The sequence below is a fragment of the Tachypleus tridentatus genome, chromosome 7, assembly GCF_004210375.1.
Source record: "Tachypleus tridentatus isolate NWPU-2018 chromosome 7, ASM421037v1, whole genome shotgun sequence".
Classification (NCBI taxonomy): Eukaryota; Metazoa; Arthropoda; class Merostomata; order Xiphosura; family Limulidae; genus Tachypleus; species Tachypleus tridentatus.
The window spans coordinates 108,838,275-108,862,836 of NC_134831.1; the positions used below are offsets into that span (position 1 = coordinate 108,838,275).

At 40.5% G+C, this 24,562-nt stretch overlaps 1 protein-coding gene across 2 annotated transcripts in view; it reads left to right on the forward strand.

Annotated features, from left to right (window-relative positions):
* The window catches only part of LOC143256373 (uncharacterized), a 92,315-nt gene that overhangs the window by 59,764 nt on the left and 7,989 nt on the right, over positions 1 to 24,562 (forward strand). For both annotated transcript variants that reach the window (XM_076513545.1, XM_076513546.1), the window contains exons 2-5: positions 12,872 to 13,110; positions 13,831 to 13,933; positions 17,733 to 17,831; positions 24,058 to 24,120. In XM_076513545.1, the coding sequence (XP_076369660.1) occupies positions 12,986 to 13,110; positions 13,831 to 13,933; positions 17,733 to 17,831; positions 24,058 to 24,120 (390 nt within the window). In that variant the 5' untranslated portion in view covers positions 12,872 to 12,985. The remainder of the gene's footprint in view (positions 1 to 12,871; positions 13,111 to 13,830; positions 13,934 to 17,732; positions 17,832 to 24,057; positions 24,121 to 24,562) is intronic.

Consider the following 24,562-nt stretch of genomic DNA (forward strand, 5'->3'; position numbering starts at 1 on the left):
GTAGTTCTAGCCAGCAGGGTGTTAGTGTGTGCTGTCGTACATTACTGTTGTAGTTCTAGCCAGCAGGGTGTGTGTGTGTGCTGTCGTACATTACTGTTGTAGTTCTAGCCAGCAGGGTGTTGTGTGTGCTGTCGTACATTACTGTTGTAGTTCTAGCCAGCAGGGTGTTAGTGTGTGCTGTCGTACATTACTGTTGTAGTTCTAGCCAGCAGGGTGTTGTGTGTGCTGTCGTACATTACTGTTGTAGTTCTAGCCAGCAGGGTGTTGTGTGTGCTGTCGTACATTACTGTTGTAGTTCTAGCCAGCAGGGTGTGTGTGTGCTGTCGTACATTACTGTTGTAGTTTTAGCTAGCAGGGTGTGTGTGTGTGTGCTGTCGTACATTACTGTTGTAGTTCTAGCCAGCAGGGTGTTAGTGTGTGCTGTCGTACATTACTGTTGTAGTTCTAGCCAGCAGGGTGTTAGTGTGTGCTGTCGTACATTACTGTTGTAGTTCTAGCCAGCAGGGTGTTGTGTGTGCTGTCGTACATTACTGTTGTAGTTCTAGCCAGCAGGGTGTTGTGTGTGCTGTCGTACATTACTGTTGTAGTTCTAGCCAGCAGGGGTGTTAGTGTGTGCTGTCGTACATTACTGTTGTAGTTCTAGCCAGCAGGGTGTTAGTGTGTGCTGTCGTACATTACTGTTGTAGTTCTAGCCAGCAGGGTGTGTGTGTGTGCTGTCGTACATTACTGTTGTAGTTCTAGCCAGCAGGGTGTTTGTGTGTGCTGTCGTACATTACTGTTGTAGTTCTAGCCAGCAGGGTGTGTGTGTGTGCTGTCGTACATTACTGTTGTAGTTCTAGCCAGCAGGGGTGTGTGTGTGCTGTCGTACATTACTGTTGTAGTTCTAGCCAGCAGGGTGTTGTGTGTGTGCTGTCGTACATTACTGTTGTAGTTCTAGCCAGCAGGGTGTTAGTGTGTGCTGTCGTACATTACTGTTGTAGTTCTAGCCAGCAGGGTGTTAGTGTGTGCTGTCGTACATTACTGTTGTAGTTCTAGCCAGCAGGGTGTTGTATGTGCTGTCGTACATTACTGTTGTAGTTCTAGCCAGCAGGGTGTGTGTGTGCTGTCGTACATTACTGTTGTAGTTCTAGCCAGCAGGGTGTTAGTGTGTGCTGTCGTACATTACTGTTGTAGTTCTAGCCAGCAGGGTGTTAGTGTGTGCTGTCGTACATTACTGTTGTAGTTCTAGCCAGCAGGGTGTGTGTGTGTGCTGTCGTACATTACTGTTGTAGTTCTAGCTAGCAGGGTGTGTGTGTGTGTGCTGTCGTACATTACTGTTGTAGTTCTAGCCAGCAGGGTGTTAGTGTGTGCTGTCGTACATTACTGTTGTAGTTCTAGCCAGCAGGGTGTTAGTGTGTGCTGTCGTACATTACTGTTGTAGTTCTAGCCAGCAGTGTGTTAGTGTGTGCTGTCGTACATTACTGTTGTAGTTCTAGCCAGCAGGGTGTTGTGTGTGCTGTCGTACATTACTGTTGTAGTTCTAGCCAGCAGGGTGTTAGTGTGTGCTGTCGTACATTACTGTTGTAGTTCTAGCCAGCAGGGTGTTAGTGTGTGCTGTCGTACATTACTGTTGTAGTTCTAGCCAGCAGGGTGTTAGTGTGTGCTGTCGTACATTACTGTTGTAGTTCTAGCCAGCAGGGTGTTAGTGTGTGCTGTCGTACATTACTGTTGTAGTTCTAGCCAGCAGGGTGTTAGTGTGTGCTGTCGTACATTACTGTTGTAGTTCTAGCCAGCAGGGTGTTAGTGTGTGCTGTCGTACATTACTGTTGTAGTTCTAGCCAGCAGGGTGTGTGTGTGTGCTGTCGTACATTACTGTTGTAGTTCTAGCCAGCAGGGTGTTGTGTGTGCTGTCGTACATTACTGTTGTAGTTCTAGCTAGCAGGGTGTGTGTGTGTGTGCTGTCGTACATTACTGTTGTAGTTCTAGCCAGCAGGGTGTTAGTGTGTGCTGTCGTACATTACTGTTGTAGTTCTAGCCAGCAGGGTGTGTGTGTGCTGTCGTACATTACTGTTGTAGTTCTAGCCAGCAGGGTGTGTGTGTGCTGTCGTACATTACTGTTGTAGTTCTAGCCAGCAGGGTGTTGTGTGTGCTGTCGTACATTACTGTTGTAGTTCTAGCCAGCAGGGTGTTAGTGTGTGCTGTCGTACATTACTGTTGTAGTTCTAGCCAGCAGGGTGTTAGTGTGTGCTGTCGTACATTACTGTTGTAGTTCTAGCCAGCAGGGTGTGTGTGTGCTGTCGTACATTACTGTTGTAGTTCTAGCCAGCAGGGTGTTGTGTGTGCTGTCGTACATTACTGTTGTAGTTCTAGCCAGCAGGGTGTTGTGTGTGCTGTCGTACATTACTGTTGTAGTTCTAGCCAGCAGGGTGTTAGTGTGTGCTGTCGTACATTACTGTTGTAGTTCTAGCCAGCAGGGTGTTAGTGTGTGCTGTCGTACATTACTGTTGTAGTTCTAGCCAGCAGGGTGTGTGTGTGTGCTGTCGTACATTACTGTTGTAGTTCTAGCCAGCAGGGTGTTAGTGTGTGCTGTCGTACATTACTGTTGTAGTTCTAGCCAGCAGGGTGTGTGTGTGTGCTGTCGTACATTACTGTTGTAGTTCTAGCCAGCAGGGTGTGTGTGTGCTGTCGTACATTACTGTTGTAGTTCTAGTCAGCAGGGTGTAGTGTGTGCTGTCGTACATTACTGTTGTAGTTCTAGCCAGCAGGGTGTTAGTGTGTGCTGTCGTACATTACTGTTGTAGTTCTAGCCAGCAGGGTGTTAGTGTGTGCTGTCGTACATTACTGTTGTAGTTCTAGCCAGCAGGGTGTTGTGTGTGTGCTGTCGTACATTACTGTTGTAGTTCTAGCCAGCAGGGTGTTGTGTGTGCTGTCGTACATTACTGTTGTAGTTCTAGCCAGCAGGGTGTTGTGTGTGCTGTCGTACATTACTGTTGTAGTTCTAGCCAGCAGGGTGTGTGTGTGCTGTCGTACATTACTGTTGTAGTTCTAGCCAGCAGGGTGTTAGTGTGTGCTGTCGTACATTACTGTTGTAGTTCTAGCCAGCAGGGTGTTAGTGTGTGCTGTCGTACATTACTGTTGTAGTTCTGGCCAGCAGGGTGTGTGTGTGCTGTCGTACATTACTGTTGTAGTTCTAGCCAGCAGGGTGTTAGTGTGTGCTGTCGTACATAACTGTTGTAGTTCTAGCCAGCCAGCAGTGGTGTTGTAGTTCTAGCCAGCAGGGTGTGCTGTCGTACATTACTGTTGTAGTTCTAGCCAGCAGGGTGTTTGTGTGTGCTGTCGTACATTACTGTTGTAGCTCTGGTCAGCAGGGCGTGAATGTGCTGTCGTACATTACTGTTGTAGTTTTAGCTAGCAGGGTGTGTGTGTGTGTGCTGTCGTACATTACTGTTGTAGTTCTAGTCAGCAGGGTGTGTGTGTGTGCTGTCGTACATTACTGTTGTAGTTCTAGCTAGCAGGGTGTGTGTGTGTGTGCTGTCGTACATTACTGTTGTAGTTCTAGCCAGCAGGGTGTTAGTGTGTGCTGTCGTACATTACTGTTGTAGTTCTAGCCAGCAGGGTGTTAGTGTGTGCTGTCGTACATTACTGTTGTAGTTCTAGCCAGCAGGGTGTGTGTGTGTGCTGTCGTACATTACTGTTGTAGTTCTAGCCAGCAGGGTGTTGTGTGTGCTGTCGTACATTACTGTTGTAGTTCTAGCCAGCAGGGTGTTAGTGTGTGCTGTCGTACATTACTGTTGTAGTTCTAGCCAGCAGGGTGTTAGTGTGTGCTGTCGTACATTACTGTTGTAGTTCTAGCCAGCAGGGTGTTAGTGTGTGCTGTCGTACATTACTGTTGTAGTTCTAGCCAGCAGGGTGTTAGTATGTGCTGTCGTACATTACTGTTGTAGTTCTAGCCAGCAGGGTGTGTGTGTGCTGTCGTACATTACTGTTGTAGTTCTAGCCAGCAGGGTGTGTGTGTGTGCTGTCGTACATTACTGTTGTAGTTCTAGCCAGCAGGGTGTTGTGTGTGCTGTCGTACATTACTGTTGTAGTTCTAGCCAGCAGGGTGTTGTGTGTGCTGTCGTACATTACTGTTGTAGTTCTAGCCAGCAGGGTGTTAGTGTGTGCTGTCGTACATTACTGTTGTAGTTCTAGCCAGCAGGGTGTTAGTGTGTGCTGTCGTACATTACTGTTGTAGTTCTAGCCAGCAGGGTGTGTTGTGTGTGCTGTCGTACATTACTGTTGTAGTTCTAGCCAGCAGGGTGTTGTGTGTGTGCTGTCGTACATTACTGTTGTAGTTCTAGCCAGCAGGGTGTTGTGTGTGCTGTCGTACATTACTGTTGTAGTTCTAGCCAGCAGGGTGTGTGTGTGTGCTGTCGTACATTACTGTTGTAGTTCTAGCCAGCAGGGTGTGTGTGTGCTGTCGTACATTACTGTTGTAGTTCTAGCCAGCAGGGTGTTGTGTGTGCTGTCGTACATTACTGTTGTAGTTCTAGCCAGCAGGGTGTGTGTGTGCTGTCGTACATTACTGTTGTAGTTCTAGCCAGCAGGGTGTTAGTGTGTGCTGTCGTACATTACTGTTGTAGTTCTAGCCAGCAGGGTGTTAGTGTGTGCTGTCGTACATTACTGTTGTAGTTCTAGCCAGCAGGGTGTTAGTGTGTGCTGTCGTACATTACTGTTGTAGTTCTAGCCAGCAGGGTGTTAGTGTGTGCTGTCGTACATTACTGTTGTAGTTCTTGCCAGCAGGGTGTGTGTGTGCTGTCGTACATTACTGTTGTAGTTCTAGCCAGCAGGGTGTGTGTGTGCTGTCGTACATTACTGTTGTAGTTCTAGCCAGCAGGGTGTGTGTGTGCTGTCGTACATTACTGTTGTAGTTCTAGCCAGCAGGGTGTTAGTGTGTGCTGTCGTACATTACTGTTGTAGTTCTAGCCAGCAGGGTGTTAGTGTGTGCTGTCGTACATTACTGTTGTAGTTCTAGCCAGCAGGGTGTTAGTGTGTGCTGTCGTACATTACTGTTGTAGTTCTGGCCAGCATGTTGTGTATGTGCTGTCGTACATTACTGTTGTAGTTCTAGCCAGCAGGGTGTTAGTGTGTGCTGTCGTACATTACTGTTGTAGTTCTAGCCAGCAGGGTGTTAGTGTGTGCTGTCGTACATTACTGTTGTAGTTCTAGCCAGCAGGGTGTTAGTGTGTGCAGTCGTACATTACTGTTGTAGTTTTAGCCAGCAGGGTGTTAATGTGTGCTGTCGTACATTACTGTTGTAGTTCTAGCCAGCATGGGTGTTAGTGTGTGCTGTCGTATATTACTGTTGTAGTTCTAGCCAGCAGGGTGTTAGTGTGTGCTGTCGTACATTACTGTTGTAGTTCTAGCCAGCAGGGTGTTAGTGTGTGCTGTCGTACATTACTGTTGTAGTTCTAGCCAGCAGGGTGTGTGTGTGTGCTGTCGTACATTACTGTTGTAGTTCTAGCCAGCAGGGTGTTAGTGTGTGCTGTCGTACATTACTGTTGTAGTTCTAGCCAGCGTGTGCTGTCGTACATTACTGTTGTAGTTCTAGCCAGCAGGGGTGTGTATGTGCTGTCGTACATTACTGTTGTAGTTCTAGCCAGCAGGGTGTGTGTGTGCTGTCGTACATTACTGTTGTAGTTCTAGCCAGCAGGGTGTTAGTGTGTGCTGTCGTACATTACTGTTGTAGTTCTAGCCAGCAGGGTGTGTATGTGTGCTGTCGTACATTACTGTTGTAGTTCTAGCCAGCATGGTGTGTATGTGCTGTCGTACATTACTGTTGTAGTTCTTGCCATCAGTGTGTGTATGTGCTGTCGTACATCACTGTTGTAGTTCTAGCTAGCAGGGTGTGTGTGTGTGCTGTCGTACATTACTGTTGTAGTTCTAGCCAGCAGGGTGTTAGTGTGTGCTGTCGTACATTACTGTTGTAGTTCTAGCCAGCAGGGTGTTAGTGTGTGCTGTCGTACATTACTGTTGTAGTTCTAGCCAGCAGGGTGTGTGTGTGCTGTCGTACATTACTGTTGTAGTTCTAGCCAGCAGGGTGTGTATGTGCTGTCGTACATTACTGTTGTAGTTCTAGCCAGCAGGGTGTTGTGTGTGCTGTCGTACATTACTGTTGTAGTTCTAGCCAGCAGGGTGTTAGTGTGTGCTGTCGTACATTACTGTTGTAGTTCTAGCCAGCAGGGTGTTAGTGTTGTGCTGTCGTACATTACTGTTGTAGTTCTAGCCAGCAGGGTGTTAGTGTGTGCTGTCGTACATTACTGTTGTAGTTCTAGCCAGCAGGGTGTTAGTGTGTGCTGTCGTACATTACTGTTGTAGTTCTAGCCAGCAGGGTGTTAGTGTGTGCTGTCGTACATTACTGTTGTAGTTCTAGCCAGCAGGGTGTGTGTGTGCTGTCGTACATTACTGTTGTAGTTCTAGCCAGCAGGGTGTGTGTGTGCTGTCGTACATTACTGTTGTAGTTCTAGCCAGCAGGGTGTGTGTGTGTGCTGTCGTACATTACTGTTGTAGTTCTAGCCAGCAGGGTGTTGTGTGTGTGCTGTCGTACATTACTGTTGTAGTTCTAGCCAGCAGGGTGTTGTGTGTGCTGTCGTACATTACTGTTGTAGTTCTAGCCAGCAGGGTGTTAGTGTGTGCTGTCGTACATTACTGTTGTAGTTCTAGCCAGCAGGGTGTTAGTGTGTGCTGTCGTACATTACTGTTGTAGTTCTAGCCAGCAGGTGTGTTGTGTGTGCTGTCGTACATTACTGTTGTAGTTCTAGCCAGCAGGGTGTGTGTGTGTGCTGTCGTACATTACTGTTGTAGTTCTAGCCAGCAGGGTGTTAGTGTGTGCTGTCGTACATTACTGTTGTAGTTCTAGCCAGCAGGGTGTTGTGTGTGCTGTCGTACATTACTGTTGTAGTTCTAGCCAGCAGGGTGTGTGTGTGCTGTCGTACATTACTGTTGTAGTTCTAGCCAGCAGGGTGTGTATGTGCTGTCGTACATTACTGTTGTAGTTCTAGCCAGCAGGGTGTGTGTGTGCTGTCGTACATTACTGTTGTAGTTCTAGCCAGCAGGGTGTGTGTGTGTGCTGTCGTACATTACTGTTGTAGTTCTAGCCAGCAGGGTGTTGTGTGTGCTGTCGTACATTACTGTTGTAGTTCTAGCCAGCAGGGTGTTAGTGTGTGCTGTCGTACATTACTGTTGTAGTTCTAGCCAGCAGGGTGTGTGTATGTGCTGTCGTACATTACTGTTGTAGTTCTAGCCAGCAGGGTGTTAGTGTGTGCTGTCGTACATTACTGTTGTAGTTCTAGCCAGCAGGGTGTTAGTGTGTGCTGTCGTACATTACTGTTGTAGTTCTAGCCAGCAGGGTGTTAGTGTGTGCTGTCGTACATTACTGTTGTAGTTCTAGCCAGCAGGGTGTTAGTGTGTGCTGTCGTACATTACTGTTGTAGTTCTAGCCAGCAGGGTGTGTATGTGCTGTCGTACATTACTGTTGTAGTTCTAGCCAGCAGGGTGTTGTGTGTGCTGTCGTACATTACTGTTGTAGTTCTAGCCAGCGGGGTGTGTGTGTGTGCTGTCGTACATTACTGTTGTAGTTCTAGCCAGCAGGGTGTTAGTGTGTTCTGTCGTACATTACTGTTGTAGTTCTAGCCAGCAGGGTGTGTGTATGTGCTGTCGTACATTACTGTTGTAGTTCTAGTCAGCAGGGTGTGTGTGTGCTGTCGTACATTACTGTTGTAGTTCTAGCCAGCAGGGTGTGTGTGTGTGCTGTCGTACATTACTGTTGTAGTTCTAGCCAGCAGGGTGTTAGTGTGTGCTGTCGTACATTACTGTTGTAGTTCTGGCCAGCAGGGTGTGTGTGTGCTGTCGTACATTACTGTTGTAGTTCTAGCCAGCAGGGTGTGTGTGTGTGCTGTCGTACATTACTGTTGTAGTTCTAGCCAGCAGGGTGTTAGTGTGTGCTGTCGTACATTACTGTTGTAGTTCTAGCCAGCAGGGTGTTAGTGTGTGCTGTCGTACATTACTGTTGTAGTTCTAGCCAGCAGGGTGTTAGTGTGTGCTGTCGTACATTACTGTTGTAGTTCTAGCCAGCAGGGTGTTAGTGTGTGCTGTCGTACATTACTGTTGTAGTTCTAGCCAGCAGGGTGTTAGTGTGTGCTGTCGTACATTACTGTTGTAGTTCTAGCCAGCAGGGTGTTAGTGTGTGCTGTCGTACATTACTGTTGTAGTTCTAGCCAGCAGGGTGTGTATGTGCTGTCGTACATTACTGTTGTAGTTCTAGCCAGCAGGGTGTTAGTGTGTGCTGTCGTACATTACTGTTGTAGTTCTGGCCAGCAGGGTGTTGTGTGTGCTGTCGTACATTACTGTTATAGTTTTAGCTAGCAGGGTGTTGATGTGTGCTGTCGTACATTACTGTTGTAGTTCTAGCCAGCAGGGTGTTAGTGTGTGCTGTCGTACATTACTGTTGTAGTTCTAGCCAGCAGGGTGTTAGTGTGTGCTGTCGTACATTACTGTTGTAGTTCTAGCCAGCAGGGTGTTAGTGTGTGCTGTCGTACATTACTGTTGTAGTTCTAGCCAGCAGGGTGTGTGTGTGTGCTGTCGTACATTACTGTTGTAGTTCTAGTCAGCAGGGTGTGAGTATGCTGTCGTACATTACTGTTGTAGTTCTAGCCAGCAGGGTGTTAGTGTGTGCTGTCGTACATTACTGTTGTAGTTCTAGCCAGCAGGGTGTTAGTGTGTGCTGTCGTACATTACTGTTGTAGTTCTAGCCAGCAGGGTGTTAGTGTGTGCTGTCGTACATTACTGTTGTAGTTCTAGCCAGCAGGGTGTGTGTGTGTGCTGTCGTACATTACTGTTGTAGTTCTAGCCAGCAGGGTGTGTGTGTGCTGTCGTACATTACTGTTGTAGTTCTAGCCAGCAGGGTGTTAGTGTGTGCTGTCGTACATTACTGTTGTAGTTCTAGCCAGCAGGGTGTGTGTGTGCTGTCGTACATTACTGTTGTAGTTCTAGCCAGCAGGGTGTGTGTGTGCTGTCGTACATTACTGTTGTAGTTCTAGCCAGCAGGGTGTTAGTGTGTGCTGTCGTACATTACTGTTGTAGTTCTAGCCAGCAGGGTGTTGTGTGTGCTGTCGTACATTACTGTTGTAGTTCTAGCCAGCAGGGTGTTAGTGTGTGCTGTCGTACATTACTGTTGTAGTTCTAGCCAGCAGGGTGTTAGTGTGTGCTGTCGTACATTACTGTTGTAGTTCTAGCCAGCAGGGTGTTAGTATGTGCTGTCGTACATTACTGTTGTAGTTCTAGCCAGCAGGGTGTTAGTGTGTGCTGTCGTACATTACTGTTGTAGTTCTAGCCAGCAGGGTGTTAGTGTGTGCTGTCGTACATTACTGTTGTAGTTCTAGCCAGCAGGTACATTACTGTTGGTGTATGTGCTGTCGTACATTACTGTTGTAGTTCTAGTCAGCAGGGGTGTTAGTGTGTGCTGTCGTACATTACTGTTGTAGTTCTAGCCAGCAGGGTGTTAGTGTGTGCTGTCGTACATTACTGTTGTAGTTCTAGCCAGCAGGGTGTTAGTGTGTGCTGTCGTACATTACTGTTGTAGTTCTTGCCAGCAGGGTGTGTATGTGCTGTCGTACATTACTGTTGTAGTTCTAGCTAGCAGAGTGTGTGTGTGTACTGTCGTACATTACTGTTATAGTTTTAGCCAGCAGGGTGTTAATGTGTGCTGTCGTACATTACTGTTGTAGCTCTGGCCATCAGGGTGTTAGTGTGTGCTGTCGTACATTACTGTTGTAGTTCTAGCCAGCAGGGTGTGTGTGTGCTGTCGTACATTACTGTTGTAGTTCTAGTCAGCAGGGTGTTAGTGTGTGCTGTCATACATTACTGTTGTAGTTCTAGCCAGCAGGGTGTGTATAGTCTGTCGTACATTACTGTTGTAGTTCTAGTCAGCAGGGTGTTAGTGTGTAGCTGTCATACATTACTGTTGTAGTTCTGGCCAGCCGGGTGTTAGCCTGTGCTTTCGTACATTACTGTTGTAGTTCTAGCCAGCAGGGTGTGTATGTGCTGTTTTACATTACTGTTGTAGTTCTAGTCAGCAGGGTGAGAGTATGCTGTCGTACATTACTGTTGTAGTTCTGGCCAGCATGGTGTGTATGTGCTGTCGTACATTAGTGTTGTAGTTCTAGCTAGCAGGGTGTGTGTGTGTGGTGCTGTCGTACATTACTGTTGTAGTTCTAGTCAGCAGGGTGTTAGTGTGTGCTGTCGTACATTATTGTTGTAGTTCTAGTCAGCAGGGTGATAGTCTGTTCTGTCGTACATTACTGTTGTAGTTCTAGTCAGCATGGTGTTAGTGTGTGCTGTCGTACATTACTGTTGTAGTTCTAGCCAGCAGGGTGTTAGTGTGTGCTGTCGTACATTACTGTTGTAGTTCTGACCAGCAGGATGTGTATGTGCTGTCGGACATTACTGTTGTAGTTCTAGCCAGCAGGGTGTGTATGTGCTGTCGTACATTACTTTTGTACTTCTAGTAAGCAGGGTGTGTGTGCTGTCGTACATTACTGTTGTAGTTCTAGCCAGCAGGGTGTTTGTGTGTGCTGTAGTACATTACTGTTGTTGTTCTAGCCACCAGAGGTGTGTGTGTGTGCTATTGCAAAACAAAAACTCTATTAGCTTCTTACATATTTATTAACAGACGAAACTGCACAGTTACTTTCCGAACTCCCTGTATATCACATTCTGTCAACGTCTGAATATTAATGAAAGGATACGCCATGGATCTGATTTTTTTTTACATTTTGACATTCCTAGTTGAGGACACACTGATTTGAAACTTAAAGATTTCAAATCTCGTCCTTTTCCCAAGTGAAACTTTGAAAATTAAGTAGAATATAGAACTATTTCCTTCATTTGTTCCTTCAAGTTATGTTGAAAAATAATAATTAAAAACCTTAAGTTGAACATCAACTTCCATCACACATCAGAGACTAATTACAGTTATGGAGTACTTTATCTGAAAGTGAACGTTTGTAATAAAATATTAAAACGTTTTTAGTTACTGATATGTAAAAAAAATTGGGAACGTATCTCAGCAACACCTCACATAAAATCAGACTTAACGTATTTTAGTAACTGCTCAAATGAACTCAGGCTTCAAGTATCTTAGCAATATTTTACATAAAGCCAGGCTTAACAAATCTTAGGAGCAGCCCACATAAACTCAGGCCGAACGTACCTTAGCAACAGCTCAAATAAACTCAGGCTTAACGTACCTTAGCAACAGCTCAAATAAACTCAGGCTTCAAGTATCTTGGCAACGTTTTACATAAGTCAGGCTTAACGTATCTTAGCAACAGCTTATATAAACTCAGGTTTCATGTATCTTAGCAAAATTTTACACAAAATAAGGTTTGACAATAACTGTGGTTGTGTTTTAATTGTTTTCAAGTTGGACAACACTTTATGATGTTTTATTGATTTTAAATGTACATTTCTCTTCTAAACAGAGTTTTCGTTATAGTTAAATTTTGATCTGTAGTTGGTACTTTGAAATAATTAATAAGAACGATTAAATTTTGATTTTTTCTTTTTAAATGAGTTGGATAGGAAAACACGCATTCTAAAGCGTCATGACGTTAATTCTTTACAGCACCACCTGCTGTGAACGTTACTTTTTAAACATAAGAATGTATATCAGGGCGGCTGGTAAGTGTTAATACCCAGATGTTAATCCTGAGATACATTTTTACTTAAAGTAAGTTTCTGGTCATCACGAATTAAACATAAGAACGCTATTGATGTGTATATTCCACCTTATACTATAAAATAAATATTCATTGTAATGCAATATTTGCTGTTTTTGTACCATGGCAACTGGAAAGCAATAACAAACGTTCAACATTATCACGATATTTCGTTTTGTTCAGATTAACTGGACCTGTTGTCTTTCACAATTTGTAGTACATGCTGGAGAGATTTACACATCCTGATAAAGGTTAAGAAAAAACGGCCTCTATACTCCAGATAAATATAAAAAATATATTTTTTTTAAATCAATGTTTCGCCTTTGCGGCATATTTAGGGTTAATATTCATAACTGTTTGATATTAGAATATTCGTTAAGTTATGAAACTGTAATTATTTAAATAGAAGTTATGGAACTTCTATTTCTAGAGTAAATCGAAACGAGCGTCTAACAATGTACAAAATATTATTGTGGTTTAATTATTATTATAATAGTACTATGTAATTATACAACCATATGACAAAAATTACTTATATAAAATATATTAAAAGATAAAATAAAGAGAACCATAATATGTTTTACAATTAACTGAAAGCACAGAATGTAGAACACTTACTTGCTTTGGAGTATCACACATGTTTATAATTTGTTTTTGAACACTGCTAGTAATTTAAATATCCTCTCCACTTATTATCGTTTCTTAGTAGCTTCTATATTCTGGTGTTTGTTTTTGGCAAGCAGATAATATTGGCTTAGTAGAATGAACTAACCCTAGTTATACTTTATCGATGTTATTAAAGTACGATTTTATTAGCTTTGTCTATTAAATATCTTTCTAAATATTTTATTTGGCCTATTGGTGTTTATCACGCATCTCTCTAAACCTATTTTGTTCAGGGTATTGGTGTTGGTAAACTAAGATATTCGATACTACGTCATCATGAGACACATTTAAAACTGTCTGAATATTCTTTTGAATTATTTAAATCTTGTTCATTATATAAATTAGTATTATGATTCAGTTAGTGCAAGTAATATTTATACCAGTTTCTATGGTTCGACATTTTGAAATATGTCTAGTAAAAACCATGGCTTGGTACATTGTATCACTTTCTATTCTTGAATTTCCACTAGATAAACGGACAGGACCTATCGTGTGGTAATATCGAAGAAGCAGCTAATGCATTTTGCAGAACTCAAGAACCAATCGTTTTAAAAGTGTTTCGTCGAGAATCCGCTAAGCCTAATATGGTTTCAGAAAATTTACAAGGGCCAGCTGATTACGTCATGCAATGTGACGGAACAACACAAACTGAGTGGGCAGGAGGTTTGGAAGTAGCGCCATTTGGATTCTTCTCTATTGGACAGTCAAGGTTTTATAATCTGTGATTGTATTTCAAAGTTCTGTTTTAACAAATCTAAATAGTAAACATCAAAACTATAATATTTCTTCTTACGTCATACAGATTGTAAAGGTTAAATCTATACCCATATTTCTCAGGATAACTCATTTTCTTGTCCTGTTATTTAAGTTTTATTCATTTGTCCAGAACAATGTTGTAACCCGGTAAATTTCACGTTAGTACCTTCAACATTATCATGGTACGAAAATGCAATAGAAACCTTATAACCCAAGCGCTTTCGAAAGGTCCACCTTTCGAAAGCGCTTGGGTTATAAGGTTTCTATTGCATTTTTATCAGACTTCTTGGACCAACGTGTTTTTAGAACATCAATCATGATATGAAATATATCCAAATCTCAGGTATCTCTAGTTAGATAGATTTTGACTTTATACCATTATAGGGTAGCGTGATATTTTGTTGTTAAGTTGTGAACACCTTTCCCTAGTTGACGAAGCATGATTATGCTTGTCATAAGACATGACTGTTAGGCCCAATATATTATTTAGTGCTACATTCGTTATGTAGTCCTTTAGATATGTTCGAGGATTAGAAGTGTCTTACGATGAGTATAGTTATTTTGTTTATGAAAATATTGTCCCATTTTTAAAATGTTTACACTTTTACGTTATAACAACAATATATTTCTGTATTGAAAATAAGTTATATATATATTGACACTTTTTTTCTAGCTTGGAATCAGACTCCAATTTCCAGGGAGCGCTGTTACATAGTGACGTATATTGTGATTTTGGAAGAAGAATACAAAGTTTTACGTGTGGTATGGACTATGAAGTAAGTAGCGACACCGAATGGTTCCTGTAGTTTACATCAAGCAGTATTTTAGAACATTTTCTCCAAATTCGCGATCTTTATGAAACCCTAAATAAAAATTGAAACAAACTCATATAAATATAAAAATGTGTATTAAAATACGCGTTTCGTGTCAATTTTATTTGTTTCGCACCGATAGATGGCTAACGTGTTTAATCAGAAACTAGATAGTTAGAGTAAGGTGTATGTCCAGCTATTTCTTCGAAGGTCTGGGATAATTATATGAAAAAATATAATGCATTTCTTTTATCTTGTGCAACTAATGCAACACTTTTGTCATAAGGTGGCGTTCGATGATCCATAAGCTAAATACTAATAACAGATTTCTACAAAAGTCAAATTCCTTTTGCAACTTGTTATCTCTATAAACAAAATTAATTTTGTTTCTGTAAACTCACAATCAATATAGAAAACTAGTTGTGGTTTTCATCTTTAGTTACTCATCAGATTGTTTTAGTTAACACTTGTAAACCTGGCATAAGACAGCCGAGGGTTAAGGAATCACAAATCAGTCTACACGTCAAGCTGTTCCTGTTAATTAAATCTGGATATTTGTGTTAACGATGTTCGCACAGAATTATCCAAGAGCTAACCGTCCCTAATTTTAAAAGGATAAGAGGAAAGCTAAACAACTTACCCTTATGTCTTTGGCTACAGAAGAAAGGTTTTAATAGTCATCTTTATAAAGTATTTATGACACCAACGTGTAAACCACAAGTTTCCATCAGTGGGACACAAACCACCGGAGGCCTGGCATGGTCAGGTGGGTTAAGGCGTTCGACTCGTAATCTGAGGATCGCGGGTTCGAATCCTCGTCCCACCAAACATGCTCGTCCTTTCACCCGTATGAGCGTTATAATGTGACGGTCAATCCCACTATTCGTTGGTTAAAAGAATAGCCCAAGAGTTGGCGGTGGGTAGTGATGACTAGCTGCCTTCCCTCTAGTCTTACACTGCAAAATTAGGGACGGCTAGCGCGGATAGCCCTTGTGTAGCTTTGCGCGAAATTCAAAAACAAAACAAGCAAACAAACCACGAGCCATTGTCTCCAAAACTTAGCATGGTAATCACTTCTTTACGATAGGTCCAGTCAGAGGCAACCAGGAATAAATGTGTCATTTATTGTGTAAATTAAACTTCACTACAATGTCCTGCAATGCGTAAGCTGTCGTGAGATTTACATTTAGATGAATATGAATTCATGGTCAAAGCAAGCGGCTTACGTACGTCAGAACTAAAAATACATAGCGGGTAATGAGTGTAGCTAATTGAATATATCAGGTCATCTCATGAGTAATGTCCGAAAACTTAATGCAGAAAGTGGATCATTACATTTGTCTTTGTAGAAGGCTTTAATAACTAAAATATGTTGTAGGACGTGTGTAAAAATGTTAAGACAAATAAAAAAAACTTACCAAACTCCACTTTTTCAGATCATTAATTAAATAAATCCTTATGAAGATGGATGTGTCTGAGAAGCACATTAGGTATATAATATTTTATGAGTTTAAAAAATACAATAGTACAGAATAAACTACACGAAACATTGAAGGTGTTTAAGATGCGGAGTCTCTCAATGAAAGGAAATGTCGAAGGTGGTTTCAAATCAGGTGACTACAGCCTAAGTTTATGATGCAGAGACGAAAAGAGGAAATTGAACAAGTGGCTGTGAGCTTTATTTGTCAGTTAAATCGAACAAGTGGCTGTGAGCTTTATTTGTCAGTTAAATTGAACAAGTGGCTGTGAGCTTTATTTGTCAGTTAAATCGAACAAGTGGCTGTGAGCTTTATTTGTCAGTTAAATTGAACAAGTGGCTGTGAGCTTTATTTGTCAGTTAAATTTAACAAGTGGCTGTGAGCTTTGTCAGTTAAATCGAACAAGTGGCTGTGAGCTTTATTTGTCAGTTAAATCGAACAAGTGGCTGTGAGCTTTATTTGTCAGTTAAATTTAACAAGTGGCTGTGAGCTTTGTCAGTTAAATCGAACAAGTGGCTGTGAGCTTTATTTGTCAGTTAAATCGAACAAGTGGCTGTGAGCTTTATTTGTCAGTTAAATTGAACAAGTGGCTGTGAGCTTTATTTGTCAGTTAAATTTAACAAGTGGCTGTGAGCTTTGTCAGTTAAATCGAACAAGTGGCTGTGAGCTTTATTTGTCAGTTAAATTTAACAAGTGGCTGTGAGCTTTATTTGTCAGTTAAAGCTAATCCTTTGCTATCGTTGACAATGTGAGTTTCCATCTGATGAAAGAGTATATTCTAATCACTCTCAGTAATTGATAAATATCAGATCATCCCTTTACTAATATCCGATTTTAGGTTCAAAAAAGAGAAAGGATTTCAAACGCTTTTAATGTTATTTAATCAATAATGTATGTTCCATTGTTATTAATTACTTCCTGCCAACGATTTATAAGTTTCTGAATGTCACTTACATAAAATTCTTGGTGTTTGGAGGGAAAGAATGTAGTGAGGGTAGTTTTGACATCTTCATGTGTGCCAAGCTCCTTTCCATTAAGATAGTTCTGCAAACTTCAGAATAGATGATAATCAGATGGAGCAAGGTCTGAAGAATAAGGAGGATGTGGGAGATTCTCCCAGTCTACCTCTTCAATCTTTGCAGATGTGATTCTTGCTGTATGAGGCTGTGCATTATCCTGGTGTAACACAACACCTTTACGATTGATCAAAGCAGGTTTCTTTTCTTTCAATGCAACATTCAGCACTCTAACTGTTACAACAGAAGTCTGATGTAACCCTTACATTGAGGCAGCAACTCAAAGTGAATCACAACAACAATATCCCACCAAACTCTTAACAAGACGTTCCTCGGGTGGAGGTCCATTTTGAGCTGTGCTTAAGCCAGTTTACCTGCACTGAGCCATTGTCTTCAGCGTTAGCATTTTATAAAATATCCATTTTTCATCTCCAGTCATTAACCTGTCCTAAAAAGGTGAGTTACGTTTACGAGAGTGCAGAGAAGTGCAAATGTCCACACTTGCTCTAAGATTGGCTTCTGTCAAGTCATGGGGGACTGACTCATTTTCCAAGTTTTGACACCTTTCCAAGCTGCTACAGATGACGGTGAACTGTTGAATGGGTTGAATTAAGCTTCTATGCTAGTTCTTCAACTGTTACAGCACAATCTTCATCAAGTACAGTTAGCAGCAAGTCATCATTAAACTCAACAGAGTTCGATTTAACTGACAAATAAAGCTCACAGCCACTTGTTCAATTTAACTGACAAATAAAGCTCACAGCCACTTGTTCGATTTAACTGACAAATAAAGCTCACAGCCACTTGTTCAATTTAACTGACAAATAAAGCTCACAGCCTCTTGTTCGATTTAACTGACAAATAAAGCTCACAGCCACTTGTTCAATTTCCTCTTTTCGTCTCTGCATCATAAACTGAGTAAGAATGTCCAGTGTTCGATCTCAATCCACAAGTCTGTTATAAACTAATTTATTCTCTGATTAACTAACTAGTCGGTAACAACCACATTTCTTCTCACTTGTACGAAATTCCATAACTCTTGCTAACACTAGACAATTGGGAAGTTTCTAGTCATCATACTGAAACTCTCTCTGGCAGTGTCTAACTTAGAACATGTTAAACATAGTCTACAAACTATAAGGGGACAAAATCTAACTGTAACAAGAGTAAACTGTTTTAGTATTCTAATGTTACAGTCAATTAGTTGAAAACAGAGATAATTTAAGAAATTGATATTTTGTTAAAGTTGTGTTCTTGTGGGTTTTACAGATAGTAACGCTACACCGGAAATCCAGTTCAGAAAGGCTAGGCCTAACGTTTAGTACCAGTTTCTCCAAAGAGTCTCGCAAACATTTCTTTATAAATCAGGTACGTATTTCCCGTAAGTTAAAATTAACGTTTTATTAGACACGTGCTTCGCTGAGATTTATTGTGCTGTTGGATATTTCCCGCTCGTTATATTAAAGTGGTTTCAGCACGCTACAGTGCTGCCGTGTCGAACAGATTTCTTTTATCGAATAGTTAATCCGAAATATTTTATAGCAGCTGTGGTATGAAAGTCGGCTGGTAAATCTCATAGAGTTCGTTTTACTGGAAATAAATTTCTCCTGAATCCAACGCCAGAGGACAGTATTTACAGTGAAGTATTTTCTGAAAGATAATAACATAATTTAAATATACTAAAATATCGATTACTGTAAGTAGTCGATAAACAATATTATATTTTATCGGACCAACTTTGATCGTCATTACCAGTGAAACAAAACTGCGAAATATAACATTAACTGAAAATTGACTACGTAAAGTTTGTACGTAGTCAAGCTGAAAGCCACACAATGGGCTTTCTGTGCTCTGCCAACCACAGGTATAAAAACCCTGCTTTTAGTGTTATAAGTTCGCAGACATATCGCTGTGCCACTGGGGAGAAAGAAAGTTTATTAAAAATTACTTAGAATAAAATAACAACAACTCACGTGACGTTTAAGGACAATAATGTTCTAAAATAAGTTATTGTTTAACTTTTCTTTAAAGATCTGATTAACTTAACTTATAACTTATATATATTAACTGATAACTTATATATTACGACCGAAACTCTGTCTTATTCCCAAATATGTTCTTTCAGCGCTTTTAGTGTTAGGGTGTAAACAAAGCGAAACTTATTCTGCTCGTGATAAAATTTGAACATGTGTTTTCAGCCATGGTTACTAAGTAACTACAAATATAATCTTCACAATATTGTAGCTTTGTACGTATATGTGTAACCACTGTCTAGTAAACTCACAATTTCAGAGCTAGCTGGACCGTCCTTGGAAGGACTCGAGTTGGTTCTGAAGGTCTTTATCTTTATGGCCCTCCGCTAGTGTTGCGGTAAATCTAGGGATTTACAACGCTAAAATCGAAGGTTCGATTCCCCTCGGTGGGCTCAACCGATAGCCCGATGTGATTTTGCTGAAAGAAAAAAAACACACACTTTATCTTTATGACGTAGCTCCATAGACATGGTCGGAGTCTAGGAATATATTTTCATGATCGTCTAACCCGAATCCGGCATCGAATGTTATGTAGCTAGACCTCCGCGGGTTTCCGAGATCACCATGGTACCCCACTCTCAAACTAATAGAAACACACGTGAATGTGTCTGATGTCATATCCTATGAATATAATTTTTTAAAACTATGTAATAAAGGTCATAGGACCTTTCCCAAGATATAACTTTACCTTTCTCACTCTGAGCAGAATTGTTAATGAAATAATAACATTCTTGAACTAACATACAGTAGTCGTAAAGTTTCAAACGACAGATATGACTTATAGCTACTGTCTACTTGAACATACCATCGTTGTTACCAACAAACTATTGTTTTTCATAGTTCCTACATATATCGTTCCGCCGTTCTCTGTTTGTCGCCCTGGGTAATTAATTACCTAGTGCTCGAACCGGCCTTGCCAGTATATATATATATGTTATATTTTCAAGTCTACAATTAAACAGTAAATAAAGTGGAATGGAAGTAGTAAGTACGTTATTTTTCAAGCTACGAATCCCTATTTTGACTCTATTGAAGTAGATAAGTACTGTAGACATGGAGTTAAAATATGAATATTTAGCTTGAGAAAATAACACAATATTTTAATCCCACTTTGTTTACGTCTCAAGGGTTACCGCCATCGAAAACAAGGTTACGTCTACAGACTTACAATGCTAAAATCCGTGATGACGAGAAACCTACTTGAAGTAAACGTCTTCTCAAGACACATGTATGGGTATTAATATTTTGATTAAAATAAACTACAGAACAATGTGTCTCAGGACGGCTGGTATGGGTATTAACACTTTTACTGATAAAACAGAACAATGTGTCTCAGGACGGCTGGTATGGGTATTAACACTTTTACTGATAAAACACAGAACAATGTGTCTCAGGACGGCTGGTATGGGTATTAACACTTTGATTAAAATAAACTACAGAACAATGTGTTTCAGGACGGCTGGTATGGGTATTAACACTTTTACTGATAAAACAGAACAATGTGTCTCAGGACGGCTGGTATGGGTATTAACACTTTTACTGATAAAACAGAACAATGTGTCTCAGGACGGCTGGTATGGGTATTAACACTTTTACTGATAAAACACAGAACAATGTGTCTCAGGACGGTTGGTATGGGTATTAACACTTTTACTGATACAACACTGAACAATGTGTCTCAGGACGGCTGGTATGGGTATTAACACTTTTACTGATAAAACAGAACAATGTGTCTCAGGACGGCTGGTATGGGTATTAACACTTTTACTGATAAAACACAGAACAATGTGTCTCAGGACGGCTGGTATGGGTATTAACACTTTTACTGATAAAACAGAACAATGTGTCTAAGGATGGCTGGTATGGGTATTAACACTTTTACTGATAAAACAGAACAATGTGTCTCAGGACGGCTGGTATGGGTATTAACACTTTTACTGATAAAACACAGAACAATGTGTCTCAGGACGGCTGGTATGGGTATTAACACTTTTACTGATAAAACAGAACAATGTGTCTAAGGACGGCTGGTATGGGTATTAACACTTTCACTGATAAAACAGAACAATGTGTCTCAGGACGGCTGGTATGGGTATTAACACTTTTACTGATAAAACAGAACAATGTGTCTCAGGACGGCTGGTATGGGTATTAACACTTTTACTGATAAAACACAGAACAATGTTAACCTGAAGATGACCTAGGAAGGTCGAAACGTTGTTCTTTGCTTTATTTTGGTAAAAGTTTAATACCAATACCAGCCGTCCTGAGGTACATTTTTACTTCAAATGGGTTTCTCGTCATCACGAAAGTACAGAATAACGTTTCGTCGACCTTCTTAGGTCATCTTCAGGTTAACAAAGAGAGAGTTTACAACTGACCGTTGTCGGGCGCATGTTCTAGGGACAAGAGTATAAACGGGTACGGGATTGTAGGGGGCGCTGCAGTTAGATGTAGGGGGCGTTGCAGTTAGATGTCAGGTTATTAATTAGTATAGATATAAAGGTTTTCTTTTGTACTGGTTTAATTTTGGTTTTAGTTGCTGTATAAGTGGGGCTTCTTTGATTTTACGTTTGTTTATATTTGTTTCCCTACTTAATACGTATCTGGGCGTCTTCTACGGTTATGTTGTGTTTATTTGGCTTGCAGTATTCAGTAGTTTTTGTTGTTGTTATTGTTTGAATCTGGTTTCCATTTTTTTGCTTGTTTCTCCAATGTAGAAGTCATGCAACATGTTGAATTGTATTTTATAAATTATGTTGGTGTTGTGTTTGTCAGAGTAATTTTTACATAGTATAGACTTTAGTTTTGTACCTGGTTTTTGAATAAATTTGGTGTTTACTGGAATGTTGTGTTTTTTCCAAATGTTAGTTATTTTTTTGCTGATGTCGGAAACATATGATATGCAGCAGTGTAAGGTTTTGTAGTTTGTTGTATGTTGGGATTTATTGTTGTTTGTTTGATTTTGGTCAGGTGTGTAATTTTTTCAACGATTTTTGGAGGATTGTTTGTTTATTTGTTTTTGAATTACGCACAAAGCTACTCGAGGGCTATCTGTGCTAGCCTTCCCTAATTTAGCAGTGTCAGACTAGAGGGAAAGCAGCTAGTCATCATCACCCACCGCCAACTCTTGGGCTACTCTTTTACCAACGAATAGTAGGATTGACCGTCACATTATAACGCCCCCACGGCTGAAAGGGCGAGCATGTTTGGCGCGACGGGGATTCGAACCCGCGACCCTCAGATTACGAGTCGCATGCCTTAACCTATCTGGCCATGCCGGGCCCTCTTTTGAGGAAATTTGTTATGTTGATGAAGTGTCGTTTTATTTTGTTGATTTCATTGTTAATTTTATCAGGTGAACATAGTTTTGTGGTTGTGTTCATTTGGTTTCTTAATATGTTGAGATTTTGTTTTCTTTCATGTGCTGGATCTCATGGAATGTATAATCCAGTATGGGTGATTTTCTCTGGATTTCTATTTTGGATTGTGTCTCAGTTCTCTTAGGGTTAAAAAATGCTATTTGGTTACTTTGTTTTTCCTGTTCACAGGTGAACTTAATATTGGAGTGTATAGAGTTAACATGGTTGAGAAAACTGTGTGTTCTGTAGATGTGAATCCAGCAATTGTATCGTCAACATACCTGTACCAGTATAGTGGTGGGTGTAAGGCTGAATTAGTCGCTTGAGATTCAATCTGTGTCATGAAAATGTTGACTAGAACTTGTGGCATTGGATTGCCCATAAGCCACGTATTTGTAGGTAGATTTGGTCATTGGAGAAACAAGCAGAAAAATGGAAACCACATTCAAAAGAACAAAAAACAACAACAACACCTTCACCCGTTTTGAACACTACAAATCAAATAAACACAACATAACCATAGAAAACACCCAGATATTAAATAGGGAAAGAAATATAAACAAACGCAAAATCAAAGAAGCCCTACTTATACAGCAACTGAAACCAAAATTAAGGTTTCCAATATAAAGGAACATCTTTATACCTATACTAATTGATAACCTAACATCTAACTGCAACGCCCTCAAACTCAAACTAACGTGGCAGGGGTTCAGTTTAGAGAGAGAAATCAGAAGAGTTCTCTCTCCAACTGGGGTGTTCAGAACTTTGTAGTTCCTTTCGTCCCCTTACATGAGAAATGTTTTAAAATATCCGTGGAATTTTACTTTATTTTTAACATTTCAAAAAATGGAGTGGTGTATTTGTGAGTGAGAGGAAGGACGGGAGAACTGGACGAAAGCAGCGAAAGTGAAGTGAGCCAGACCTTGGTTCGAGGACGGAGTACACTGGCGGCTGGCGAATAGATTTTTAAAATTTACTGTGACTGATTATATACCCTGTGACTGGGTAAAAGGCCCTTTTCAGAATGAGGCTGGGTCCTACAGGTCTGATGCCAGAGATTTTGCTGTGGGGGGAAACGGGAGTACCCCGAGAAAACCCACTTTCACGGCCTGGGCGCCGAATAATCTACCCAGACCGTGCCCGGAAGTAGCTAGGAAGAAAGAAAAACAAACGCCCTCTACAACCTCTTATCCTTTTATACTCTCGTCCCTAAGACATGCGCCCGGCAACAGTCAGTTGCAAACTCTCTCTTTGTTAACCTGAAGATAACCTAAGAGGGTCGAAACGTTGTTCTATACTTTATTTTAATTAATGTGCTAATACCTATACCAGTCGTCTTGAGAATACAATGCTAAAATCCATTTCTATTCCACGCAGTGGACAAAGGCATATAGTCCAGTGTGGTTTACCTCTAAAACAAACAAATCAGTGGACAGGGGCATATAGTCCAGTGTAGGTTACCTCTAAAACAAACAAATCGGTGGACAAGGGCATATAGTCCAGTGTGGTTTACCTCTAAAACAAACAAATCGGTGGACAAGGACATATAGTCCACTGTGGTTTACTTCTAAAACAAACAAATCGTATTAAAACTCCATTCCATTCTGTCTAAATCTATAGCATAAATATCCAAACATTATAAGAAGGAAACTTATTTATTTCACAAACAAGGAACAACGTATATATAGTAAGTGTTGCTGTAGATCTAGGTTCGAACTTCTAACTTGTACATTCTTAATAAACGAATTTTGTTAACTGTTTAACGTTTTACTGCCCACTAGAGAAAGTCACGTACATTTAAATTTCATTTTAAAGACAAACTATAAAATGTTTATATCAAACGTTATTTAACTCTAATTTTAAACATTTCCTACACGTATTGAGACGCCTCCTAGTGGTATAGCGGAATGTCTGTGGACTCACACCGCTAGAAACCGGGTTTCAACACCCGTGGTGGGCAGAGCACAGATAGCCTTATGTTTAATTTCAAACAAACAAGCAAACGTATTAACGTAATCTTTCAGTTCCGTATTTTATTGTATAAAATTCTAAATCAGTGTATTTTCCATTCTTTAACGATATATGTTCTTCAAATCATCGACACTGAAATTATAGTAATAAAAGATAAACCTATGAAGAAATATTTGTTACAAGTTCTTAGTTTTTATATTTGTAACATTCTTTTTGTTGTGGCTACAGATCGAAGAAGGTAGTGTAGCAGATAATGATGGTCGACTACAGGAAGGAGATCACATTTTACAGGTACTGTATCACGTCATTGGGAATGATGATTTCATGGATATGTTGTGTTAAGAGTCATCATTATATTATTATGTGGCGATTATGTAAAGTGGATGTTGTTTTCTCTAAAGTAAGAATACATAGCGTTAACATTATTGATATAATATGTACGTCACATTAACTGTACAGTTACATGTCTTTCTAACGTAAGAATATTTAGGGTTAACTTTGTTGACATAAAGTGTATGCCAAAATAATTGTACAGTTACATACCTCTCTAACGTAAGAATATTTAGGGTTAACTTTGTTGATGCAAAGTGTATGTTACAATAATTGTATAGTTGCACGTCTCTCTACGTAGGAATATTTAGGGCTAACATTGTTGATGTAATGTGTACGTCACAGGAACTGTACAATTTCATGATTATCTATCGGAATTATAGAAATAAAGATGTTGTTAAAT